The 21,650-nt window shown below is 37.5% G+C and overlaps 2 protein-coding genes across 2 annotated transcripts in view; one reads left to right on the top strand and one right to left on the bottom strand.

Annotated features, from left to right (window-relative positions):
* il2rga (interleukin 2 receptor, gamma a) overlaps nt 1–5,814 on the top strand; it is a 29,167-nt gene extending 23,353 nt beyond the window's left edge. The window contains exon 6 of the mRNA XM_051907753.1: nt 5,726–5,814. Coding sequence (XP_051763713.1) covers nt 5,726–5,733 — 8 coding nt within the window. The 3' untranslated portion in view covers nt 5,734–5,814. The remainder of the gene's footprint in view (nt 1–5,725) is intronic.
* ryr1a (ryanodine receptor 1a (skeletal)) overlaps nt 1–21,650 on the bottom strand; it is a 55,284-nt gene that overhangs the window by 6,850 nt on the left and 26,784 nt on the right. Inside the window, exons 57-89 of the mRNA XM_051907762.1 lie at nt 21,463–21,540; nt 21,269–21,344; nt 21,022–21,145; nt 20,823–20,938; nt 20,673–20,740; nt 20,463–20,584; nt 20,238–20,287; nt 19,973–20,033; nt 19,047–19,173; nt 18,843–18,954; nt 18,668–18,749; nt 18,453–18,583; nt 17,572–17,892; nt 17,247–17,487; nt 17,078–17,165; nt 16,820–16,912; nt 12,111–12,281; nt 11,920–11,979; nt 11,686–11,820; nt 11,415–11,527; nt 11,183–11,279; nt 10,993–11,099; nt 10,505–10,556; nt 10,296–10,370; nt 5,979–6,078; nt 4,981–5,060; nt 4,823–4,899; nt 4,664–4,737; nt 4,125–4,142; nt 2,268–2,348; nt 1,919–2,007; nt 1,703–1,831; nt 1,383–1,487 (exon numbers count right to left, since the gene is read on the bottom strand). Coding sequence (XP_051763722.1) covers nt 1,383–1,487; nt 1,703–1,831; nt 1,919–2,007; nt 2,268–2,348; nt 4,125–4,142; nt 4,664–4,737; nt 4,823–4,899; nt 4,981–5,060; nt 5,979–6,078; nt 10,296–10,370; nt 10,505–10,556; nt 10,993–11,099; nt 11,183–11,279; nt 11,415–11,527; nt 11,686–11,820; nt 11,920–11,979; nt 12,111–12,281; nt 16,820–16,912; nt 17,078–17,165; nt 17,247–17,487; nt 17,572–17,892; nt 18,453–18,583; nt 18,668–18,749; nt 18,843–18,954; nt 19,047–19,173; nt 19,973–20,033; nt 20,238–20,287; nt 20,463–20,584; nt 20,673–20,740; nt 20,823–20,938; nt 21,022–21,145; nt 21,269–21,344; nt 21,463–21,540 — 3,453 coding nt within the window. The remainder of the gene's footprint in view (nt 1–1,382; nt 1,488–1,702; nt 1,832–1,918; nt 2,008–2,267; nt 2,349–4,124; nt 4,143–4,663; nt 4,738–4,822; nt 4,900–4,980; nt 5,061–5,978; nt 6,079–10,295; nt 10,371–10,504; nt 10,557–10,992; nt 11,100–11,182; nt 11,280–11,414; nt 11,528–11,685; nt 11,821–11,919; nt 11,980–12,110; nt 12,282–16,819; nt 16,913–17,077; nt 17,166–17,246; nt 17,488–17,571; nt 17,893–18,452; nt 18,584–18,667; nt 18,750–18,842; nt 18,955–19,046; nt 19,174–19,972; nt 20,034–20,237; nt 20,288–20,462; nt 20,585–20,672; nt 20,741–20,822; nt 20,939–21,021; nt 21,146–21,268; nt 21,345–21,462; nt 21,541–21,650) is intronic.

The following is a 21,650-nucleotide window of genomic DNA, read 5'->3' as shown; positions in this document are numbered from 1 at the left end:
AAATCATAAAAAAATAAAATCAAACAGCACACCAAAGGAAGAATTATATAAAGTACAAAACACTTTTTTAATTAAAAAAACATATAAAGCTGAAAACACATGTTTTTTCTGGGTTATGTTAACTGCCTTCCATCCATTTTCTCAGGCTGTTTGACCCACTTGTTTGCATGCTTATAGCAATTTTCATTTCTTGCAGAAATTTTAAGCAAAATCATCATATTAAATGAACAGTAACACTAGATTTTGTGTTTAAAATGTTAAATACTTCAGCTAAAATATGCAGAAATAAACAAGGGGATCTTTAAATACTTCCAAATGTATATTCTTGGGTTCAAACAACCTGGATTTGGGAATCCGGAACATGAATGGGGAAAACTCAAATACAATCACTTCAATAGATAAATAGAGTGATACATACTCTTCCCTGCATACGGCGTATGAAAAACAGTTTAATTAATCAGTAAAGCATTGAGAGCAAAAACAGTATTACATTCCAACACACTAGTTGTTTAAAATTTAAAAAGGAATGTAACATGTTCTTAACATTAGCATGTAATACAATAATTAAAACAGTTCAACATGAGTTCTACACTACTATAGTTTAATTTTCATGCATTTTGTTTTAGCCGCTAAAGTAATAAATAAGCCCTTTTAGTAGAAATATATTTGCTACTGGTGAAACTGTGTAGATCCACTGACATGACAGAGAAACTGTGTAGTATGGTTTTATACTCAATAGACAATGCTGAGATACTGTATAAAAACTACCCATATATCAAGTTGAGAAATTACTCATACTAAAAACTAGAGCTGGGACAATATATCGTTGCAATACATCGAGAAATGATTCTGGATCGATTCTGAGCTTAGTTTGTAACAGCAGGTGGCACTGTGTGCTTTAGAACCAACCTATAAAATAAACCCTTCTATAAAATAATCATTCATAAACTTCGAAAAGTTTAAAGCGAATTACAAGGGTGTTTGCAGTGGGCTGTGTACATTAATCTCGCATCATAAAAGCATTCTGAGGTGCAAGTACATTCTCAGACTCAGCAAAGAGTCAGCCGAACACACGAGCGATCTTCTTCATGAGCATTTGAGTGTGCGGTTAAAAACTAGTCTAAAGCGCCATCTGCTGTTACAAACTAAAGTCAGAATCGATTCAAGAGAGAATTGCAATGCATCCGGAAAATCTCAGAATCGATCCAGAACCATTTCTCGATTTATTGCAACAATTTATTGTCCCAGCCCTACAGAAAACACTAAGCCAACTTCATGTACATGAATGTTTATTTCAGCTATGCGACATAGTGGACTTAGAGAGAATGAATGCAAAAAAAAAAAGGTGTACAAAACAGAAGAATCAAGTTCAGATGGGTTACCTGAGCCAGTTTCATCATCATATGGGCAAACACGTGCAGAAAGCCCACCACAGCATCCCACAGGCGACTGTGGGCCAGGGACTGCTGGTTGCCTGTACAGGGACCCTGAAACAGAGAGATAACCTCAATATATGCCAGCTATGTGAATAAATGTATGATTTTAGGGGAAATTAATGTACTGAGAATCATAGCAAGTAGATTCTTTTAAGGAGAAAATTCAACCATTCAACTATGCAATCATAAAAGACAAATAAATGAATATAGTAAATAAATGGAATAAGAATGTCAATGATCAAAAAAATAATAATTATAAGATGCACCTGGATATACTCAGTAAGGCTGTTGAACACCTGTTTGGCCACTGTCATAGCTTTAGAGAAGTTTCTCTTGCCTGGTTCATCTATGATGTCTTTTCCTGAGTAATACCAGTAGAAATCACTGATCGACTCCTGGAGAGAGAAAATATATACCCACAAAGCAATAAGTGTGCAGAAAGCAACACTTTATCAGGGTTTTCGAGGGTAAAATGACCTCACCTGTAGTCTAAGCAGGTAATCCACTGTGCAGATAATGACATTGATGGTGGTGGTGCTGCCTGTCTGTGTTCTGAGGTAATTCTGGAAGTCTAAAGTGGAAGTAAACTCACAGATGGTTAAACAATCTATGCTACAGACAGACATTGCATTTCCTTGGTTCTTCAAATTCACACTGTTTTACAGCATGACAGCTTACAGGTTTGGAACAATATGATGGTGTGTAAATAATGATAGAATCAACTGGATTTTTTTAAAGAATGGTTCTGGGGCACAAATGAAAACAAACTGCAATAAATCACAGTACAAATGTTCATATTCACTGCAATTTATGTGCAGATTCAGAACCCACCATTGTTGTGACCCTCACAGAGGAGCTGCAGAAAGCGGAAGAGGTCACAAGTGAACTCATCGTCAGCCATCACCTTCTCACCTATGTGAAGATAGGAAATATGTGGGAATACATCACATAAAGGTGAATATGTCTTTGTGACACTCATCACAGGTTTAGTGTAGGGGCAGTTTGATTAGAACTGAGAAGAGAAAGACAGTAAGTGGAAGAAAGAGAGATTAAACAGCTTAGAGAAAACAAACTGCCTCCAATCTCTCATGTTATAATGTTAGTGCAAACTGCAATATTTTTGTCCCTTTCTGCAAGAGATAGGCAGGTAATTTAGTTCTTTTTGGGAGTCTTTCAATCCACTGCCCAGTTCAGTATTAAGTACGACAAGGTATCCTGCCCAGTGCACTAAAAAATCCTAGAAAGCACCAATAAACCAGTGAGCATGAGTTGCTCACTATATTCACTGATGTCATGTAAAATCATCAGAAATGGAGGACAAACTAATATTTCATAGTGGTACTGTAATTTTTAACAGATATAATAACAATGGGCAAAAAATATACAACAAATGATACCAAAAAGATCTCAGTCATGGCACAATTTAACTGATTTACTTCATTAGGAACCAGGGAGTGGAATGAGACACAGCCTTTTGCATAATCACTAGTTCTTTAACTCAGACTGAACTACAGCAGCACAAAATGAGACACGTCACAGAATTACTTTACCCAAATAACATGACACATATACATAAACTATACACATACACAATAATGTGCCTATTAGAAAACAGATATAAGAACACTGATATACAATCACATGTACTGTGGCTCAAAAACAGAGGGGGATTAATTACAACATGAAGCCCTAACATAGATGGTACTTTAGCATGCGGGACAGACCTACTGCAATCCTAAACCTCAGCTGTGTTTGTGGAGGGAAGGAGGAGGTCATTACACAAAGCTAAATTCATGAAAATCACATTCAGTCAAAGCCTTCAGCAGGGAATGATCTGTTTACAAATAGCTTCTTTGATCATTTCAGCAAATATGTTGCATATAAAATTCACAAAATGTTAAGTTGCAATGCTAAACTGCTGTCCACTAACATAGCCTTCTGTTTTGATGTGAGCAATTATGAATGATTGATTATTGGATTAAATATGACCTCATGGCAGGGGTAAACATAGGAGGGCATATAGGGTAATGTTAGGTGCAAATCGTGAAGCCAAGACAGAGTTAGATCAGATTTGGCTCAATTCATAACCAATGGCTGGATTTGGTAAGTTTAAGTTATATGTATTTGTTAGGGTTAAAAAACAACTTAAGGATTTTAGTGTGGTCATATTACGGTTAATACCTCTTTCGATGTAAAAACAAAGCTGATGCTTATAAATACATGAAAGGAAAGTTCATTAATGCAAAAACCAACATTATGAATAAAAAAATGTTTCTTTGTCTGTTACACCGAATAACTAAAATGCAGGATATATAAATTGTATAATTACATTTATTTCTCATTTTTTATAGATTAGACACAATTCAGAGTTCTAGAGTTACAGTAGATCTGTTTCAACACTCAAGGGGAGAAAGAACACTTCAGCCACATTCTGTCAGTGTGAATGAATAAGTCAGATACGCCGTTCTGCGATCTGTATTTGTGATGTGACTGACAGATGTTTTTAAAAATCCTTGAGTGATAAAATTCATATATATATACACATAAGGTATATATATATATATATATATTATTCCAAAACCAAAAAAAGCAAAGTTTCAAACAAAACTGATTTCAAAGATATAAAGGGACAGAGAGGAGTGACAGGAAGAGAGAAATGAAAAATAGAGGGACAGAGGCATTATTTACCCCGTTCTAGCTTCATGTCTGAGGCCCGTGAAGGAAAGGAGAAATGAAAAGAGATGGAGGACAAAAGTATAGTCATGGAAAAAGAGGGATGGTGAGTTGAGGGCAAACAGACGACATGGAGTGAAAAGGGAATTAATTATGGCTAATTTCATAATCTGTTTACTGACATTATACTGTATTAGACTAGATTATTACATCTGGAGACAAATGGAGTGTATGAGAATATGATTACAATTAATTTATTCTACTGATAAATTTGGTCAACAAAAATTATATGCATTTCCATGTTAGAATGACCAAACATGTATGATTACAGATGGATGATTGAATACTTGGATGCCATATCTAATTTAGGCCTTAAGTTTTGGAGCTGATGTGCAAGACAGTCTACACGTTTATCTCTATACGCTATATAGTTACTCTATACACTCAAATGACATCTTCAGAGCTTTCTGTATTGATCTAAAATCTTCCTTTTGACCATATATTGGTATTAATCTTGAGGTAAAAAGATTCTAGATTATTCACATGCTACTTACTTGTTCCCTCCTCTGACACCATACCTAGACCCTCTGCTTTATTCTGCCTCTCAAAGGCATTCAGGTCCAAAACACTGCAATAGATCCCCAAATACTGATTTAATCAATCTATTAACAAGTGCGAATGTGAGACGACAACAACCTCCAGTCACAATATACCTGCAGGTCTGCATTAGAGCCTGGACACTGAGGAAGAAACCCACATCTTTCTTGTCTTTCAGATAGTCCAGCATTTTCTGCAAGCAAATGGTCAATTCTGTTACAGCTGAGCAATAGTGCAAGGTCTAATTTACTGTCTTGTCTCTATCATAACTAACCTGTTGGACCTCACTGTTCCCACCATTTAGAATAGAAATACCAAGTTTTAGGGTGGAAGAGACCATGCATCCTGTCTCACCTGTACAAAAAGAAAAAAAAAGTGTTTTTAGGATGGCATGCAGAACAATAAATGGAGACTTAAAGGGTTAGTTCACCCAAAAATGAAAATAATGTCATTTATTACTCACCCTCATGCCGTTCCACACCCGTAAGACCTTCATTAATCTTCGGAACACAAATTAAGATATTTTTGTTGAAATCCGATGGCTCAGTGAGGCCTCCATAGGGAGCAATGACATTTCCTCTCTCAAGATCCATTAATGTACTAAAAACATATTTAAATCAGTTCATGTGAGTACAGTGGTTCAATATTAATATTATAAAGTGACAAGAATATTTTTGGTGCGCCAAAAAAACAAAATAACGACTTATATAGCGATGGCCGATTTCAAAACACTGCTTCAGGAAGCTTCGGAGCGTTATGAATCAGCGTATCGAATCATGATTCGGATCGCGTGTCAAACCGCCAAACTGCTGAAATCACGTGACTCTGGCACTCCGAACCGCTGATTCGACACGCTGATTCATTATGCTCCGAAGCTACCTGAAGCAGTGTTTTGAAATCGGCCATCACTATATAAGTCGTTATTTTGTTTTTTTGGCGCATCAAAAATATTCTCGTCACTTTATAATATTAATATTGAACCACTGTACTCACATGAACTGATTTAAATATGTTTTTAGTACATTAATGGATCTTGAGAGAGGAAATGTCATTGCTGGCTATGGAGGCCTCACTGAGCCATCGGATTTCAACAAAAATATCTTAATTTGTGTTCCAAAGATCAATGAAGGTCTTACGGGTGTGGAACTCCATGAGGGTGAGTAATAAATGACAGAATTTTCATTTTTGGGTGAACTAACCCTTTAAGAGTTCAAGCTTCAATAAAGACTTGAAAAGATCCAGTAGTGTTTGGGTGTAAGAGTGAACGTGTACCCTTGCAGGCACTAATCATCTGTAGGACCATTTCAGCAGCCCCTCGGTTGTGTAGACGTGACTGCTGGTAGAGGAGTCTTTGCTTTTCCATCTCTTTTTCCTGTAGGGTTAAACATTGAAAAAGTGAACTGTCTGAAAGCCTTTAATGCATCCCCTTTCTCACAAACCATTCATTCTGCTCAATCTCACTGCTCCACTACAGCAATTGAACTACAGTAACCATAACAGTAAAATCATCTTTCTTTATAAGCGATATTGTTTATCTTGACCAAGTGCTACTTGTTATTCATAAGTCTTATTTTGCGTGCTTTTCAAGATCCCGTTACAAAAATGTTGTTCATTATGTCTGTGGGCGTTGGAAAATGATATGTAGAGTGACAATTAAAGTCACTTGCATTTTCATAAAATTATCTCAGTGGGTATTTCTAAATTTAGAAACTGGTATTACTGTGAAGATGACAGAGGGCAGCAGTGAGCATGTAATGTTACTGTCATGACAACCCAAAACAAGAGGCTGTCGTTGTAGGAAAAACGTCAGTGAGATGCAGTCACATTAGTGAAAGTTTGTGTACAAAAAAGGTTGACTGTCTATTGTCAATAGTATACAATGTATGAAGCACAGCTCACACAGAAGTCACTTTCAAACCAAGCAGCTTTCTGTTAGTCAAAGTGGCGAATCCGAGTGCCCAATTTGATCTCGTTGCGAAATCTGTGTGAGGAAATGTTTCGCCTTCATGTGAAATTCCGGATCGCATGGATTGATATTGAAATGACTGAATTTCGCCTGTGAAAATTCGCCAAACAATGGTAAATGTGACCAAATTCACGGTAGGAAGAAATTTTTCCCAAACAGAATTCAAGTTTATTGTATAAATATGCAAATATATTCAAATATTTAAGTATTTTGAGAGCGTAGGGAGACCGACTCAATTACATCTTTTGCGGTGCTTCATGGGAGTGGGTGGAGCTAATGAGATATTTTGGTGCGTTTTATTTGTTTTGATTCTGATTGGTAGAATTTTATGTACAGCATCATGGATAAAGTAGGACAAATTCTGCTGTTAAACATGATTGTTTTAAAACTAAGTTGCAATACTGCGGGCTAACGGCTTCAACAGAAGCCTCATAGCTCACAGCAAGCCGTCTTCAAAAGTTTATAAGTTAAAAATCAATTTCCCTATAGAGAGTTTTTACTTTCGGAACCCAACTGTTGCACTCTATTTCTATGTGAGCTGTGCTCCATACATGGCTACACCATTGATAATAGACAACAGACCTTTTTCTTTCGCAAATTTTTCTAACGTGATCTCACCTTAACGACTGAAAACTTGTAAAACCCAGACATCTGGTATAACAGCTTTCTCGCATGTATCTCTAAATATTTTATAAAACAAAGTGGATTTATTTTAGTTAAAATGTGATTACAACAGTGTTAAGGCGAGATTGGGTGATTGTAAGATTTGGGCTCCGCTGATTTTTTTTTTTTTATATTCTAAAACTCTCTTCTCTTTCACTCATGTTCATTTAGCATGCTCCCAATCAACCCCACCATCATCATTAGTTATGGGAAAGTCATACTAATTTCTCACGTTTGTCTATCAGAGCAAACGTTGGACTACAGTAAACTCTCCTGATGGCTTTGCATCTCACAGAGAAACAAAGAGCCATACAGGTGTTACTCATCTACAGCTCTGTCTCCTGTTGGGAAACGAACAGTAAACTCAGGTAAGTGCTTCTAAAAAATATACGTAACCCTTAACCCAACATTACCAAACATCATCATACAACTCATTTTGAAATAAAACTGAAATTTAATTATTTTAAATTGTAGATATTTTAACAAATACAATTCCATAACATAATGTTATCCGTAAAGTTATAATAAAAGCAAGCTTTTTAATACAAAAATTAATTTTTTAAAAAGCAAATGCAAAAGTTGGCTTACTTACAGAAGCTTGCTTTTCCAAAAATTAATTGAATCATAAAATTTATCATTTAAAAATTACTGCATGCATAATAAACCCCCCTCCCAAACCTCCCACCCCACCCATGCCACCCCCCTCCCCGTAAGCCTGGCCTAAACACCCAAAAGTGTGTGCATTTCTTCTTACCATGTCTACACATAAACGCTCAGCCTGAGTGAGTGTGTGTATTGCACGTACAATCCACTTTGTCATGGATGTTCCTGTGTGTTTGTTCCTCTGTGAGTGTGTGCAGACTAGGAGACTGCTCTGGCTTTAACTGTAGTCTGTGTGTCAGTATACTATGTCAGTATGGGGGAAAACATAAGCCGATTTCCACTGTCAGGCCAAACCATTCTCTTTGCTTAACCGTTCCATTCCATGACAATCCCGCCCAGCTTGTACAGATATGGTTCCATTTTCCACTGTGGAGCTGATAACGGAGCTCTTTGGAATGTAATACAAATGCGTCAGTCTTTGCCTTGGAAACACAAGAGTTTACAGACAATATGAGATGTAAATAGCGATCACGAGGATGATCAGATATTTCTTTTAGTTTTATTATTAAAAGATTAGTTTACTTCAGAATTAAAATTTCCTGATAATTTACTCACCCCCACGTCATCCAAGATGTTCATGTTTTTCTTTATTCAGTCGAAAAGAAATGAAGGTTTTTGAGGAAAACATTCCAGGATTTTTCTCCATATAGTGGACTTCAATGGGGTACAACTGTTTGAAGGTCCAAATTGCAGTTTCAATGCAGCTTCAAAGGGCTCTACATGATCCCAGCTGGGGAATAAGGGTATTATCTAGCAAAACGAGTAAAAATTATATACTATTTAACCACAAATGCTCGTCTTGCACTAGCTCTGCGATGTGCCACGCATTACGTAATCACGTTGGAAAGGTCATGCGTGATGTAGACGGAATATATATATGTATATATTTTTTTTTTTAGAAAATGTTTCACTATATAAGACCCATATTCCTCGGCTGGGATCGTGTAGAACCCTTTTAAGCTGAATTGAAACTGCAGTTTGGACCTTCAACCTGTTGGTAACTGTTGAAGTCCACTATATGGAGAAAAATCCTGGAATGTTTTCCTCAAAAACCTTAATTTCTTTTCAACTGAAGAAAGAAAGTCATGAAAATATTGGATGACATGAGTAAATTTTAATTCTGAAGTGAACTAATTCTTTAATTTGTGTTTACGTCACTCAAACAGCACGCTTAACCAGCTACAGAGAAACTGGTAGCCAGACGAACAGACAAGTGACCAATTGTGAGTTGCGATGTCACTACACATATTCTACGTGCCGAGAACGGTTTGTAATCGTGCCATGCCATACCAGGCTCAAATGGAAATATAACTGGAACCGTTCCTTACCATTCTTAGAACCGTTGGGATGGACGGTGGAAAAGCGGCTATTGATTAGTCACTTTTACATAATTATTGTGAATGAGTTAAAGTAAATCAAGGTAAGAAACAGAATAGAAAGCATACAGAAACATAAATATGACAAATACGCCATCATTAGTGATTACTCAAACTGTGAAACAGCATATATTAGTAAAATGCATGTTCACTCGACACCTTGCTCATAAAGATCACAGCAAGAAAACAATAAATCATCCAACAAATCATTAAAAAGCAATCATAAGGATATTGTTTCCTTAGAACTTTTAAAGCTGCAACTGGTGAAATTTCACACTGAAATTTCTCCGAGGTCTCAAATTTACCTCAACAATCCAGGAAAAGTATATTTGTATAATTGAAAATATAAAAATTATAAAATTATAATTTTATATTATATAATTCCTGTTTTTTTATTTTGATTTCTTTATGAAATTCACCCTTGTATGTTCATATCTGAAAGGTACAACAAAAAGAATAAAAAAATCTCCTTAAGCACAAACTACTAAACACTTAATAATAATGCTGTTTTGGTGCAAACTGTAAAATGAGTCCAAATATGAGTCTTTTCATATATAATATATTTGTCAAGAAAATGTATTTAGTTAATTTTTTTATACATCTGTGTTTAGTAGGTGGCTCAAAGCTCTATGTCAAAATAATAATAATAATAATAATAATAATAAAAAAAAACTGAAAAAAAGAAAAACTTTAAAAATGTTTTAAAGATGCTGCAGTGTGATGATGTTAATAACACATTAGGCAGAGTCAGGTGGAGAAACAGAGAGAGATCAGAGAGCACAGGCCAGACAGAGAAACATAAGATGGGATGTCAGTGAATGGACGGATGATACAGTGGTTGGTTTGGATGTCACTCTACCGCTTCTGTGTCTTCCCCGTCCCCAGCCCCCGGACTCCCCCTACCATCTCTGTCTGTCGCACCTCAAAGGACATCTCCTCCTCTCCCCCCTCCTCCTCCTCCTCTCCCTCCTCATCCTCTTCGCCGAGGTGGCAACTCTAAATTCAATAGAGATGGACAAAGAACATTGTAAAACGTGTAGAAAGTTTACAGTAAATTAATATGTATACATTTTATCACAGATAAAAATAAAATTAGAATAAACAATAGTAAATTGGACAAAAGGTCTCACCTTAGCCATGATATCAGCGTATGCCATGTATAAGTAATCAATGTCCAATTTACTGTGAGAGAGCAGAAGTAGAAGGGACAAGGAGATAAAAAATAATGAGTCAAAGACATAACCACAGATGTAATAAGATATATATATATATATATATATATATATATATATATACAGTATATTAGTATAATTAGAAATATAATTTTCTGAATAGAGATGGTAAATTTTTTTGTATAATGACTGCTAAAATGTACATTATTGATAAAGACAGACTGACTGTACATTATCCAGTACTTATAAACCTATTTATTATATATCTGTGAGTTGTTTTTATTTTGTAATAGATGATTACATTACATTGACAAAAAACCATGTGAACAACTTGTATAGCTTGAGCTGTCTGTATAACAGTCACTGGTTATGGCCATGTGATTATGTCTTTTTGCACCAGGAGCCAGATGTGTCATTCACTAACCAGGAGTGTGAAGGGATCTCACCTCTTCTCAGTGAGGGCGGTGCGACTAAAGTGAAGGATGAGCTGATGAAGAGGATCCGGCTTTGTCTCCTTTTCCTCTTCCTCCTCTTCTTCCTCCTCCATTGCTTTCTACATCAGTGAGAACAAAATCTATGTCATGTGGATTACATCACTAAAAATTGCTAAAATGCATGTAATTTTTGAGCACATACAGATAGGTCATCAATCATTCTGTCCTCAAAGGAATATCCTTCGGTTTGGATCCAGTTCCGCTTGTACCCATCCAGGAACATGTTAGATGCTCTATGCCTGAGAGATGGTAAACATTTATGTATCTTCAAAGACTTTCTCCAGTCCTGCTACCCCCTTTTCTCATTATTTCATTCTATGAAACAGACCGACTGGCACAGAAACATCCACTCGTATGATCGTGTCTTGTCTTACCTGGGCAAGTTGTAAAGGGGAGTCATCCTGAAACAGGCCACCACCGCTCTACGTCGTTGCTTTGACAGCAGTTTATGCCAAACCATCTTTTTGGACTTGAAAGGGTGCTCTGTCTGAAGATGGAACAGTAGACATACGTTCAAATAGAGGCAAAACAACTATACTTGGGCTGTTTATACTGCATATGGATTGGCTATTATTATGCTTTGCTGTTATGCTGTGCATTATTTCAGTTGAACTGGATGTTTCAGATCTTTGAATACAAACTCACCACTTCTATGTGGTAGAGGACTGCAGAGACCTCCTGAACACGCTTCACCACTTTCTCCGGGGCATCTGCATCTTCTGCCTTTCCTGCCATTTCCTTATACAGTGCCATTTGCCAGCGCATAGACGGGTTATCGACCTGAGGAGAGAAAGAGAGATAGCATTCGGAATCTGCAAAAACACTTTTTAAAAACACTTTAACATCAACATCAAAACAAACATGCAGACATACACTTACCTTGCCCTGGAGGTGCAGGTTATTTTGCAAGAACTCTCTCACCTCCTCATCTGTGTCTTTCTATGGGTCAACAACACAAAAGATCGGCTCAGTTTACCTTTTTACTGACCAACCTAAAGTGAAACTTTATTAAAACATCTAGGCTTATAAGATAGATAGAGAGACAGACAGATATATGGTGACCACACTACCAAAGAATAGCGTGTCTTGGCCAGGTTAATGAGCTCCTGGTCTGCAGGAGAGCACATGTTAAGTCCAATGGGAAGCATTTTCTTCAGGGCTGCCACAATGAGGGATGTTTGAACAGAGTATCGATCTCCCCTTCTCTTTTTCTTGGTACGCTCCACATCTGAGCCACCAGCCTGAGACGACAGTAACATTCAAAGCATGACAACTGACATAGACATCATGAAATAACTTTTAGTGAAACCTTAAGGCATCTTGTTAGAAGATTTTCATATTGAATGATGTGCTAACAGAGTCCCAAAAAATTGGAAGTCTCAAGACAATCATTTAATTGAGCAAAATACAAAGGTTCTTGTTCCCTAACAAGGACCTAGACAGCTAAACGGAAAAAATCCATCCTTACTTGAAGATATTATTTCAGTCATTAGGTTTTATCTTTAAGTTAGGACTTCTTTAGAGAACAGTCCTTAGAAAGGAGTCATTCTGATTAATAGGGTAATTAAAAGGGAAGGGAGGGTAAATGTTCAGGGTTGCTTTTCATCAGAATAGACAACAACATTGGGGCTTAGTGGGGAAGACAAGGCATAATTGGTCTGAAGCTAAAATCTAAATTCTAATCTTAACAGAGGTGACAACATCAAAAAGGGGAAAATTCATTCAACTGAAATGTCATCTTAGCTTAGACACATAAAAGCAGGCACTACAGGTAGGCTGGTACTGTATTGTGTCAGTGCAGCTTAATACACTCCATGCATTGAAAAGGTCTGCAAGGATGTGCACAGTCATAACATTCTCAGACTCAGGGGGAGGAAGAGGAAATACATACGAACACTGTAAAACTCACTCAGTGGCGTTAATTATAAAACTAAGGTGAAATGATCGCTTTTGACTCATTTTGGGTTGCCAGACTTGAACAAACCCAACCCACAGAGGCGATCATTTCCGTAATTTTGGTCACATATCCTGTTGTCCTGTTTGCACCAGTTTTGCCCCTCCAATTCAACACTTTCCGCGTTTCAGACACTGGGTCTCATTCAGAAAACATGAGCAAAATAAATTGTATGTACCTTAACTGAATGCAAAGATTATGTAAGAATGGTTTTAGACAAAAATTGTTCTGCTCGTGCTTCATGAATGAGACCCATTGTGGGTGAGAGAATATAGTATGTCTGAATCTGAGTTGGTGTACTGATGTGGTCTTGGTCTTAACCCTGTAAAGCTGTTGTGTACCATATTTTATGCATCAGGCTTTTATGGCTCATATACTATGATATAGTGAGAATATGAGCACATACTCAGGGAGGAAAAGATACACCTCAGTTTTGTGTATATATATATATGGCCAAAAAGTAAGATTAAATTCTGATAGTGTGTAATGAATTACCATAGTATAGCAGACTACTTATATAAAATGCATTTAAATATTAGTTGTTACTCTACATATTCCAATAAAACATCTTAGTAAGATGGTATATAAATGCTTAGTTTTAGGGAGCAAAACATATAACGTTCCTCAAAAGCCTGATGTATCATATTTGATACTCACATTTTAACATGACTTTTTTAAATAATGAGTAACCGAAGTTACTTCAGTCCAGTAAGTGTTGTCTTGAAATATTAGTAACAATGTATAGGTACTCTTACATTTACTTTATAAAAATCTGTAAAGATTTCATAGTAAGACACATGTACACAACGTGAAGGGGCGCGATTTACTTTAAGGCTTTTAAAAAAGTATAAACTATCAATCAGACAACAGAAGGCATGTAGTAGATTGTGTACAACAGCAAAGTTTTGATCATGTAGATAATTTAGAGGCCTCAGAAATGTATCAAATATGATTTATAGGGTTAAGACCTTTAAAAATCAACTAAACATGCCCTTGGTTTGGGTCTCATAGCTTGGACAGACATGTCTTGGTCTTAATGGCTCCATTATTGGTCTGGATTTGGGTCTTGGGTGTCTGATATTGACTTCAACCCTGGTCTGGATAAAAGGCTCAATGTATTCTGTTGTGGTGGCACTCAGGATGTGTTTCAGTAGACCACAGTGTTAATGCAACTAAACAATTAAAGCCAAGTTTTACAGGTTACATTAGTCCTAAAGTATGTAAGTGTAATCCCCTTTTCCACAATCCCACCTCAATCATTTGTTTTTGATTGCATCAGGGGTCGTGGGCTAAAAAAGGGGTGGATGGGGAGACAAAATTGGAACAACATGGAGATGTGAGCCATTGGATATAAGTACAGAAACAAGTGGGATTAAGTAGGCACACATTAGAGGATGGACTCTAAATGCCCCCCTTTGTCAAGGAGGATGACGAAATATACATAAATTGAGGTCAAATTCCGTCACACGAATCCAGTTTAGGAAATTAACTGAAATACAGTTTGAATAGTTTGATGAGTGCATTTCTGCAACTGAGTCTCAGTTGACTTCCTGAACAGATTAAAAATTGACCCCAACCTGCAGCCGTTACACAAAAAGAAAAGGAAGATAAGAGATGTATGAAGATCCCCATCCGAACTACAGTCCAACAGATGCAAACTGCTGTACAGGGTAATGGCACAGGCCTCCCTCTGCGACGGACATGGAATCAAGTGCCATGAGCCTGACTCTACAAAGAGTTCTTTCATCAAACGCCTCCATTCAGACTCCCCCCCTCACACACTGGCAGGACGACGGGTGCCCTGTGGCCCTTGTGTCCATGGGGATGGGATTTTTCTTGAGACCGAGAGTGCTTATCTTTTCGTCTCCATCATACTATAGCCATTTAACAGATAGTTATTTACATTGTGTTATTATATTCTCCTAAATTCCCATTTTCAGCTCTGTATCCCTCAATAATCTGATCCATAACGAACACTAAAGACACCATTTTAGAGGAAAAACAACTGCCTATCTACAACTGAAATGTGTAAAAAACAGTGAGTTATTCCTATAGACACTAGTCTTGTCAAACAGCTGGGAAATCACAGTTATGAGTGCCAGTGTGTCGGGGGAGTTGATGAAATGCCCCCCCCAGATGTGAGGTGCCATGCGAGAGCACAGCAGTCGTGCAGACAGAGAAGCTAACCTCAGAGTCCCCGGTCTAGAAACCCACCAGCATCCAGATGAGAAAAAGAGGACAGGGCACAGTCAGAGAGAGAACACCATTAACATCTAAATCCTGTAAAACGCATCCGAAAACCACTTGCACAAGATTCCAGTAATCACTGGCCTTTTGTGGCGGCAAGAATAAACTCAGCGTCTTCAGAAAACACATGAAAGCACAGCACACTTTACCTTTTGATGTGAGGCTTGATGCCCAATCAACCATTGGCTGTTGGTTTATTAACAATTATAAGTTTTTGTTTTGAGAAGAAAAAAATTTAAAGGATTGACAACCAGTGTTGTTATTGTTAACTAAAACTAACTGACAAAGTTGAAATAAAATATAAATATTAGGCAAAACACTTTAGAAATTAGAAATGTTGCCTTGGCAACTAAAATAAAATGTTGTAGTACTAAAATTACAAAAACAGAAACAAGAATAAATTAAATATAAATATAAATATTAAAAAAACACTAAAAAAAAAAACTTAATCAATAGCACAATAATGCTTTGAATACAACACAAAGGTTAAGTTAGAAAAAAAAATTGATCAAATAATCCCCCCGTCCACCCCACCCCACCAACAAAAACTAATCTATTATGTAAATATAAAAAATATCAATATATAAATTAAAGGCACAATATGTAACTTTCCGCTGCTAGAGGTCCCCTTTTCAAAACAAAGGCGTAGCTTGATGATGCCGAGATTGAGCGTGGAATCATGGGAGATGTCGTCTTCACCTCACAGCCAGGGGAAAATAATCTGACGGGACTCGGGCAGAAATCATGTTCATGGATGAGATTATTAATGTTACTGTAGTATGAAGCAGTGCTGTGAGAGTAGAACGAGGCCGCTGGAGTGATTGCTAATGAGAGATAAGCGCGACACACGGCTTAAGAGGAGCTGAACTTTTATTATGCCACAGTCGCCGCTTCTGCTTCTTCCGGTCAAGCATATGTGGGGTAACGCAGCGCTCTTTATCATATTAGAAACATTTGAGTGTGTTGAAAATGATGTTATAATGTTACTCTGTGCCTTCGTTCTGCGGCTACTATGAGACACTTGTTGCACACTGCAGTAAGCTAGATCGATATTAGTCATGGTAAAACATGGTACTCACAGTAAATCAAGAAAATGAGATTCAAACAATAAGACTAAACATGTTGAGCTATATAACAATGATTAGTTTTCTGTCTAAATGTATCCAAACAGCTGCTCCCTTGTCTAATAAAACATAATATATTAAAGCGTCTTTGGTGTTTCCATGGTTTTTACAAAATAAAACCAGAAATCGAGGGTAACGCAGGTATGATGTCATTGATAGGCGACACACGGACATGGTCCGTGTCCTGGTTAAAATATCTTATTTCTCTGCATTTAAACATTCTTGGAAACATATGGGATAATGTAAGTATGCAAGTCAACAAAATATATAACACTGTTCTAGTGGTTTTTGGATATTTTAATCCAAAAAATCTTACATATTGTGCCTTTAATATAAATATATGTGAATTTGCACAATAAAAAAAAACTACTCTGGCCACATGATAATTAAATAAGAAGAAATAAATGATCAAATATGAAAGTCTATCTCCCATAGATTGACAGTAGGGCCTCACCTTGCTCATCTTACTCTTACTGTCAGCAGTGAGGAAGGACATATTGTTAATTTCGTTCATCACCACAAAGTTTTGCTCCTCTCGCTTGAAGTTCTGCAGAGAGAGAATGAAAAGAGAAGTGAAGTGCACATAATTGTAGGTTGTTGTGTTCAAATCTCATATGCTGTGGCTATAAAGAATTTGTTTATCATGACTACTGATACTGTGAGTTGCAATGAGTTTTTCTTAGTTTCATTCAAATAGATATTTGTCTCTTACATGAGATTTGGACCAGAAGATGAAGACCTCTCCCACCATGCGGAACAGTTCCTCTGCATCTGGGTCACGACATGTCAGCCATCTTGCTCTAAAACCATGTGACATTTAAAATGTCAAGACAACTAAAAATTAAACTACTAAAATAATATACGTAGGAACCACAAAATACCTGTTGTTATCCACATAGCGGATGAGAAGAGGGTAAAGAGCATACAGGTCTCTACAGAGAACTGCAAACTCATCTCTAATAGTTCCTTCCTCCTCATCTCCCTCAGATTTCCCCTCCATACGCAGGTGCTCCTCCTCGGCCACTACTTTAGACGTACGCTTCTTCAGCTTCTCCATAGTGGGAATGAAATGGGATTTGAGCATCTCTGGTTTGGCTCGGCTCACAATGGGCTGGGAGAACACTGGATCGAGACAAAGATATTATGTTGAAGATCATGTTCAGTGCAAAATACAAACCCAAACTTGAGAATAACAACTTCTCGTACCTGCAAGCCTCTTCATCCAGGAAGCTTCGTCAATTCCCAAGTTGTTGACCACAATTTTCATGATACTTCCCAAGAGCTGGTTGAGGTGATCGGAGGTGACGTCTGTACACAGCTTACCCTCCAATTCTGGAAAATTCTCCACTCCTCTCTCCCACCAGCGGGGTAGGTAGTTACACAGCATGGGCAGGGTGACCTCGATCACATGCGGCATTTCAGTGTAGCGAGCCCCTGATTCAGCCAGGTCTCCGATCTCTTTCAATAATATGTCTAGCTCAGGAATGTCCAAACACAGCTCATGGACGTTGCTTGGAAGGCCCAGGACTGTAGATAAAAGGGAAAAATGGAATAATAAAAGTCAGAAACAAATGCAGAATTTACACTATATACACTACCGTTCAAAGTTTGGTGTCGGTAAAATATTTTAATGTTTTTGAACAAGTTTCTTATTCTCACCAAGGCTGCTTGATTATAAATTTGATTATAAATAAAAACATAATATTGTGAAATATAAATTCAATTTAAAATAACTGTCTTGTATTTTATATAAATACAAATATTAAATACATATATTTTAAAATGTAATTTATTCCTGTGATGGCAAAGATGAATTTTCAGCATCATTACTCCAGTCTTTAGTGTCACTTGATCCTTCAGAAATCATTCTAATATGCTGATTTGGTGCTCAAGAGACATTTCTTATTATTATCAATGTTGAAAATAGTTGCACTGCTTATTATTTTTTTTGTGGAAACCTTGATGCATTTTTTTCAGGATTCTTTAAGGAATAGAAAGAATTTATTTGAAATAGGAAACGTTTGTAACATTATAAATGTATTTTATACTTTTTTGAATGGTAGTGTAGCTGAAAAGAGATTACTTACTAGCTCTTTCTCTGGGTGTCTTGGTAGTATACACTGAAAATGCATTATACTCATTAAGATTGGGCTCCAGGTAGGCCACAGGCATGGCTGCAGCAAGATGAGCAAGACATTCTCCAAGGGCTGGTCTATGTCTAATGCAAATAAAAAGGAAAAATATAAAAAACCCAACCCCACTGTCACATCACATACACTAATACACACACACAAATACAAACCTCTCTGCATGAGGTGTTTTTACAGTACCAAGAGAGTAGATGCTACACATGATTCGGTAGCAGGACATCTGCAAATCGTCCACTAATAGAAGCAAGACAGAGAGACATGCGTTAATTTAACTGCATCATTTTAAAAGGAACGTATGATAATTTAGTTTTCATAAAAGGGCCTTACGCATAACATCATCTCCAAATTGGTGCTGAGCGACATGGTCAAACAGTGAAGTGAGGACAGGGAGCAGAGCTGTTGTGGTGTAGTTAATATTCTGGGACACGCCTTTCACTGGCTGAGAGACAAAAGACAAAGATTGATTTATGCCATGCAAAAACAATGAAGGAAATAAACACATCGTCATAATTAGCATTACTAAAGTTGCACCTGATTGCCTTTGGACACTTTGCCAAGTTTGAGGTTTTCCACCATCTTTTCAATGTCATCAGCTGCACTCTCAAAGAACGAACGCAGCCCTGCTTTTACGATCTCAGGCCCGGATTTCATTACAGTTCTGTTAAAGTCAGAGAAATTTCAAAAATGAGACAGGGGTGTCAAACTTAGTTCTGCTCCAATCCAGCTGTGCATGGGCTGTGTCCGAAATCGCACCCTATACCCTCATTCACTATTCCCTACATTAGTCCACATATAGTTCACTTGAGGGAGTGAATGAAAACGAGCGAGTGAATTCGGACACTGTTGCATAGTTTGTGCTTGCTGTTTAATAATTATTTGAAACTTAGCAAACTGGCAGCTACAGTAGTATGATGACAGATTTATCCTGAACTCTGTCATGGAAACTATGTATAAACCTTGAATAATCAATTAAAAAGGAATTTATACCTGTATGATATTACACTGTAGCCGCATTGGACCAGTGGTTTGGAAAATAGATGGATGGATGATTCAGCTGCGGGCGCCATCTTCTGGTCAGACGCGGGAATTCATTCGGGACATGACTCTCACAGTGCATTATGGGTATTCTCTAGCTGTTGAGCGTACATCGGTTGTACACTTGTTGCTTTGGTGCATTATGGTATTGAATGAGTGCACTCGATAACGTCCACCACTACAAATGGCTGTCCTCTCAAATAGTGTCCTACTGAAGGGTATATGGGGCAATTTTGGACACAGCCAAGGTCTTCAGGATTACTAGAAACTTCCAGGCTGGTATTTTAGAGCTGGTTGAAGCGACACTCTGCAGGACAGTGGCTCTCCAGCAGTGGAGTTTGACACATGTGAGATACAACATACTGTACAACTGTTGCACAACTGTTCTCTATTCTGACTGACAATTCATTTCAATGACTTACCTTGCATCAAGTGAGCGTGCAAGGATATGAAGGCAGTTGACAATAGCAGGTGCATCCGTACCTATGTATCACAAACAGATGGTATTACATCAAGGATAGATATTCAGCTTTTTTTGGAACCATAAACACTGAGGTAAAGCACATTAGATGCTCTACTGATTTAGTTGATGGAGAGAAACACACAAAAGAAAGGTAAAACACTTGAAATAAAAGTAATAAGAAAACAGAAAGGAAAGGTGATGGAGGACAGCAGAGTACATCTTACCAAAGAGAAACACTCTGTGTCGCACCAGGGCAGACATCTTACAGAAGATACTGATACCAAATTAAAAGAAATCAAAGAAACATAAGAATGAATGTGAGAGAAAGAGGGAAAAGAAAGCAGCAAGAGGAACAGGGTGAAATAAAAAAGTTTAAAAAAATGTAATGTGAAAGAATCTTGTATTTGACTTTAACATCACATTGGACTGTTAAGTGTCTGTGTTGTTACCTTGCAATCATCTCTTTTTCCTTATTTGAGGCGGCTCCGCCACTACCCAGGATTTTGGCCGGCGTGGAGAGGAAGTAGAGGCAGTGGTTTTTAAAATACTGATTTATCAAAGGCAGAAGAATCTGAGGAGGACATGAATATTTCACGCACGTTATTTACAGTCCTGTGTTAACGTTAAATGCTGAAAGATTTCTTGGGCGTATAGACCACCTTGGCAAAGAACTTAATCTCTTGTTCGTGTGGCGACTTTTCCACACGCCCACTGCTCACAACTGCCTCTGTAAACACAAATGTCACAAGAAATTGAGTTCATCTCATTTCATCCATAAATTCATGCAATACAAATGAATACAGCTGTACCGAGATGTGCTATGAACTCCTGGGCAATGTCCATCCACTTCAGCAGCTTCTGTAGGAAGCCATACGCAAAACGCTTCTCAATAGATGAAATGTCACTTTCCATATCTTTGAGTCCCCTGGACAGAGAGATTTTAGACAATCAGAATTATAGCAATTACATTATTCTGGAGTATATAATGGGTTTCAGTGGCTCCTGTACCTTGTCACAGCATATCCATTGAGCTGCAGAAACTTGAGCATCTCATATGCTTTCTCTCTATCTCGTGCCTTTTCTTTAGCCGTCAGTGTGTCGTAAGGCACAAGCAAAGGGTGTGTCCCTCCACCTAACACATAAAGAGAGATGTTGAAAAACTAAAATGAGCTGCAACTAAAAATACAAACTATAAGAATAATACAGGAAATCATTAAAAAGCTATTTGTTGGTCAGACATTGGAGATAAGCTAACCTTTTGCTTGTAACTCCATTTTCTTCTTCCGGCCCCAGGTGTTGTGGTAGTTTTCTGCAAGCTGCTCTGCCATAGACTAGACACAACATAGTGTGCTGTTAGCCATGATGGTTTCTATTGTATTGAATTGGTGATATTGAACTAAATGGGACTGCGCTGTCTTTCTTTCAGTCTAGTGCATTAGCATTGTGTACCTGCAGCTCTCTGGACAGTGTCATGCCTGAGATGTCAATGGGCTGAGGGCTGTAGCCATGACTGGGGTCATAGGTTGCCTATGAAAAGAAATAGTAAAAACACTGCCTTCATGCATTATGATATCATACTCATATTTACAGTATCAGTAATATATGCAATTTGTTGTTTAATATGAGAAACAAAAGTC

The sequence above is a fragment of the Ctenopharyngodon idella genome, chromosome 10 (assembly GCF_019924925.1).
Source record: "Ctenopharyngodon idella isolate HZGC_01 chromosome 10, HZGC01, whole genome shotgun sequence".
Classification (NCBI taxonomy): Eukaryota; Metazoa; Chordata; class Actinopteri; order Cypriniformes; family Xenocyprididae; genus Ctenopharyngodon; species Ctenopharyngodon idella.
Note: the sequence above shows the minus strand (reverse complement) of the source record. Positions and strands in the feature narration are given on the sequence as shown.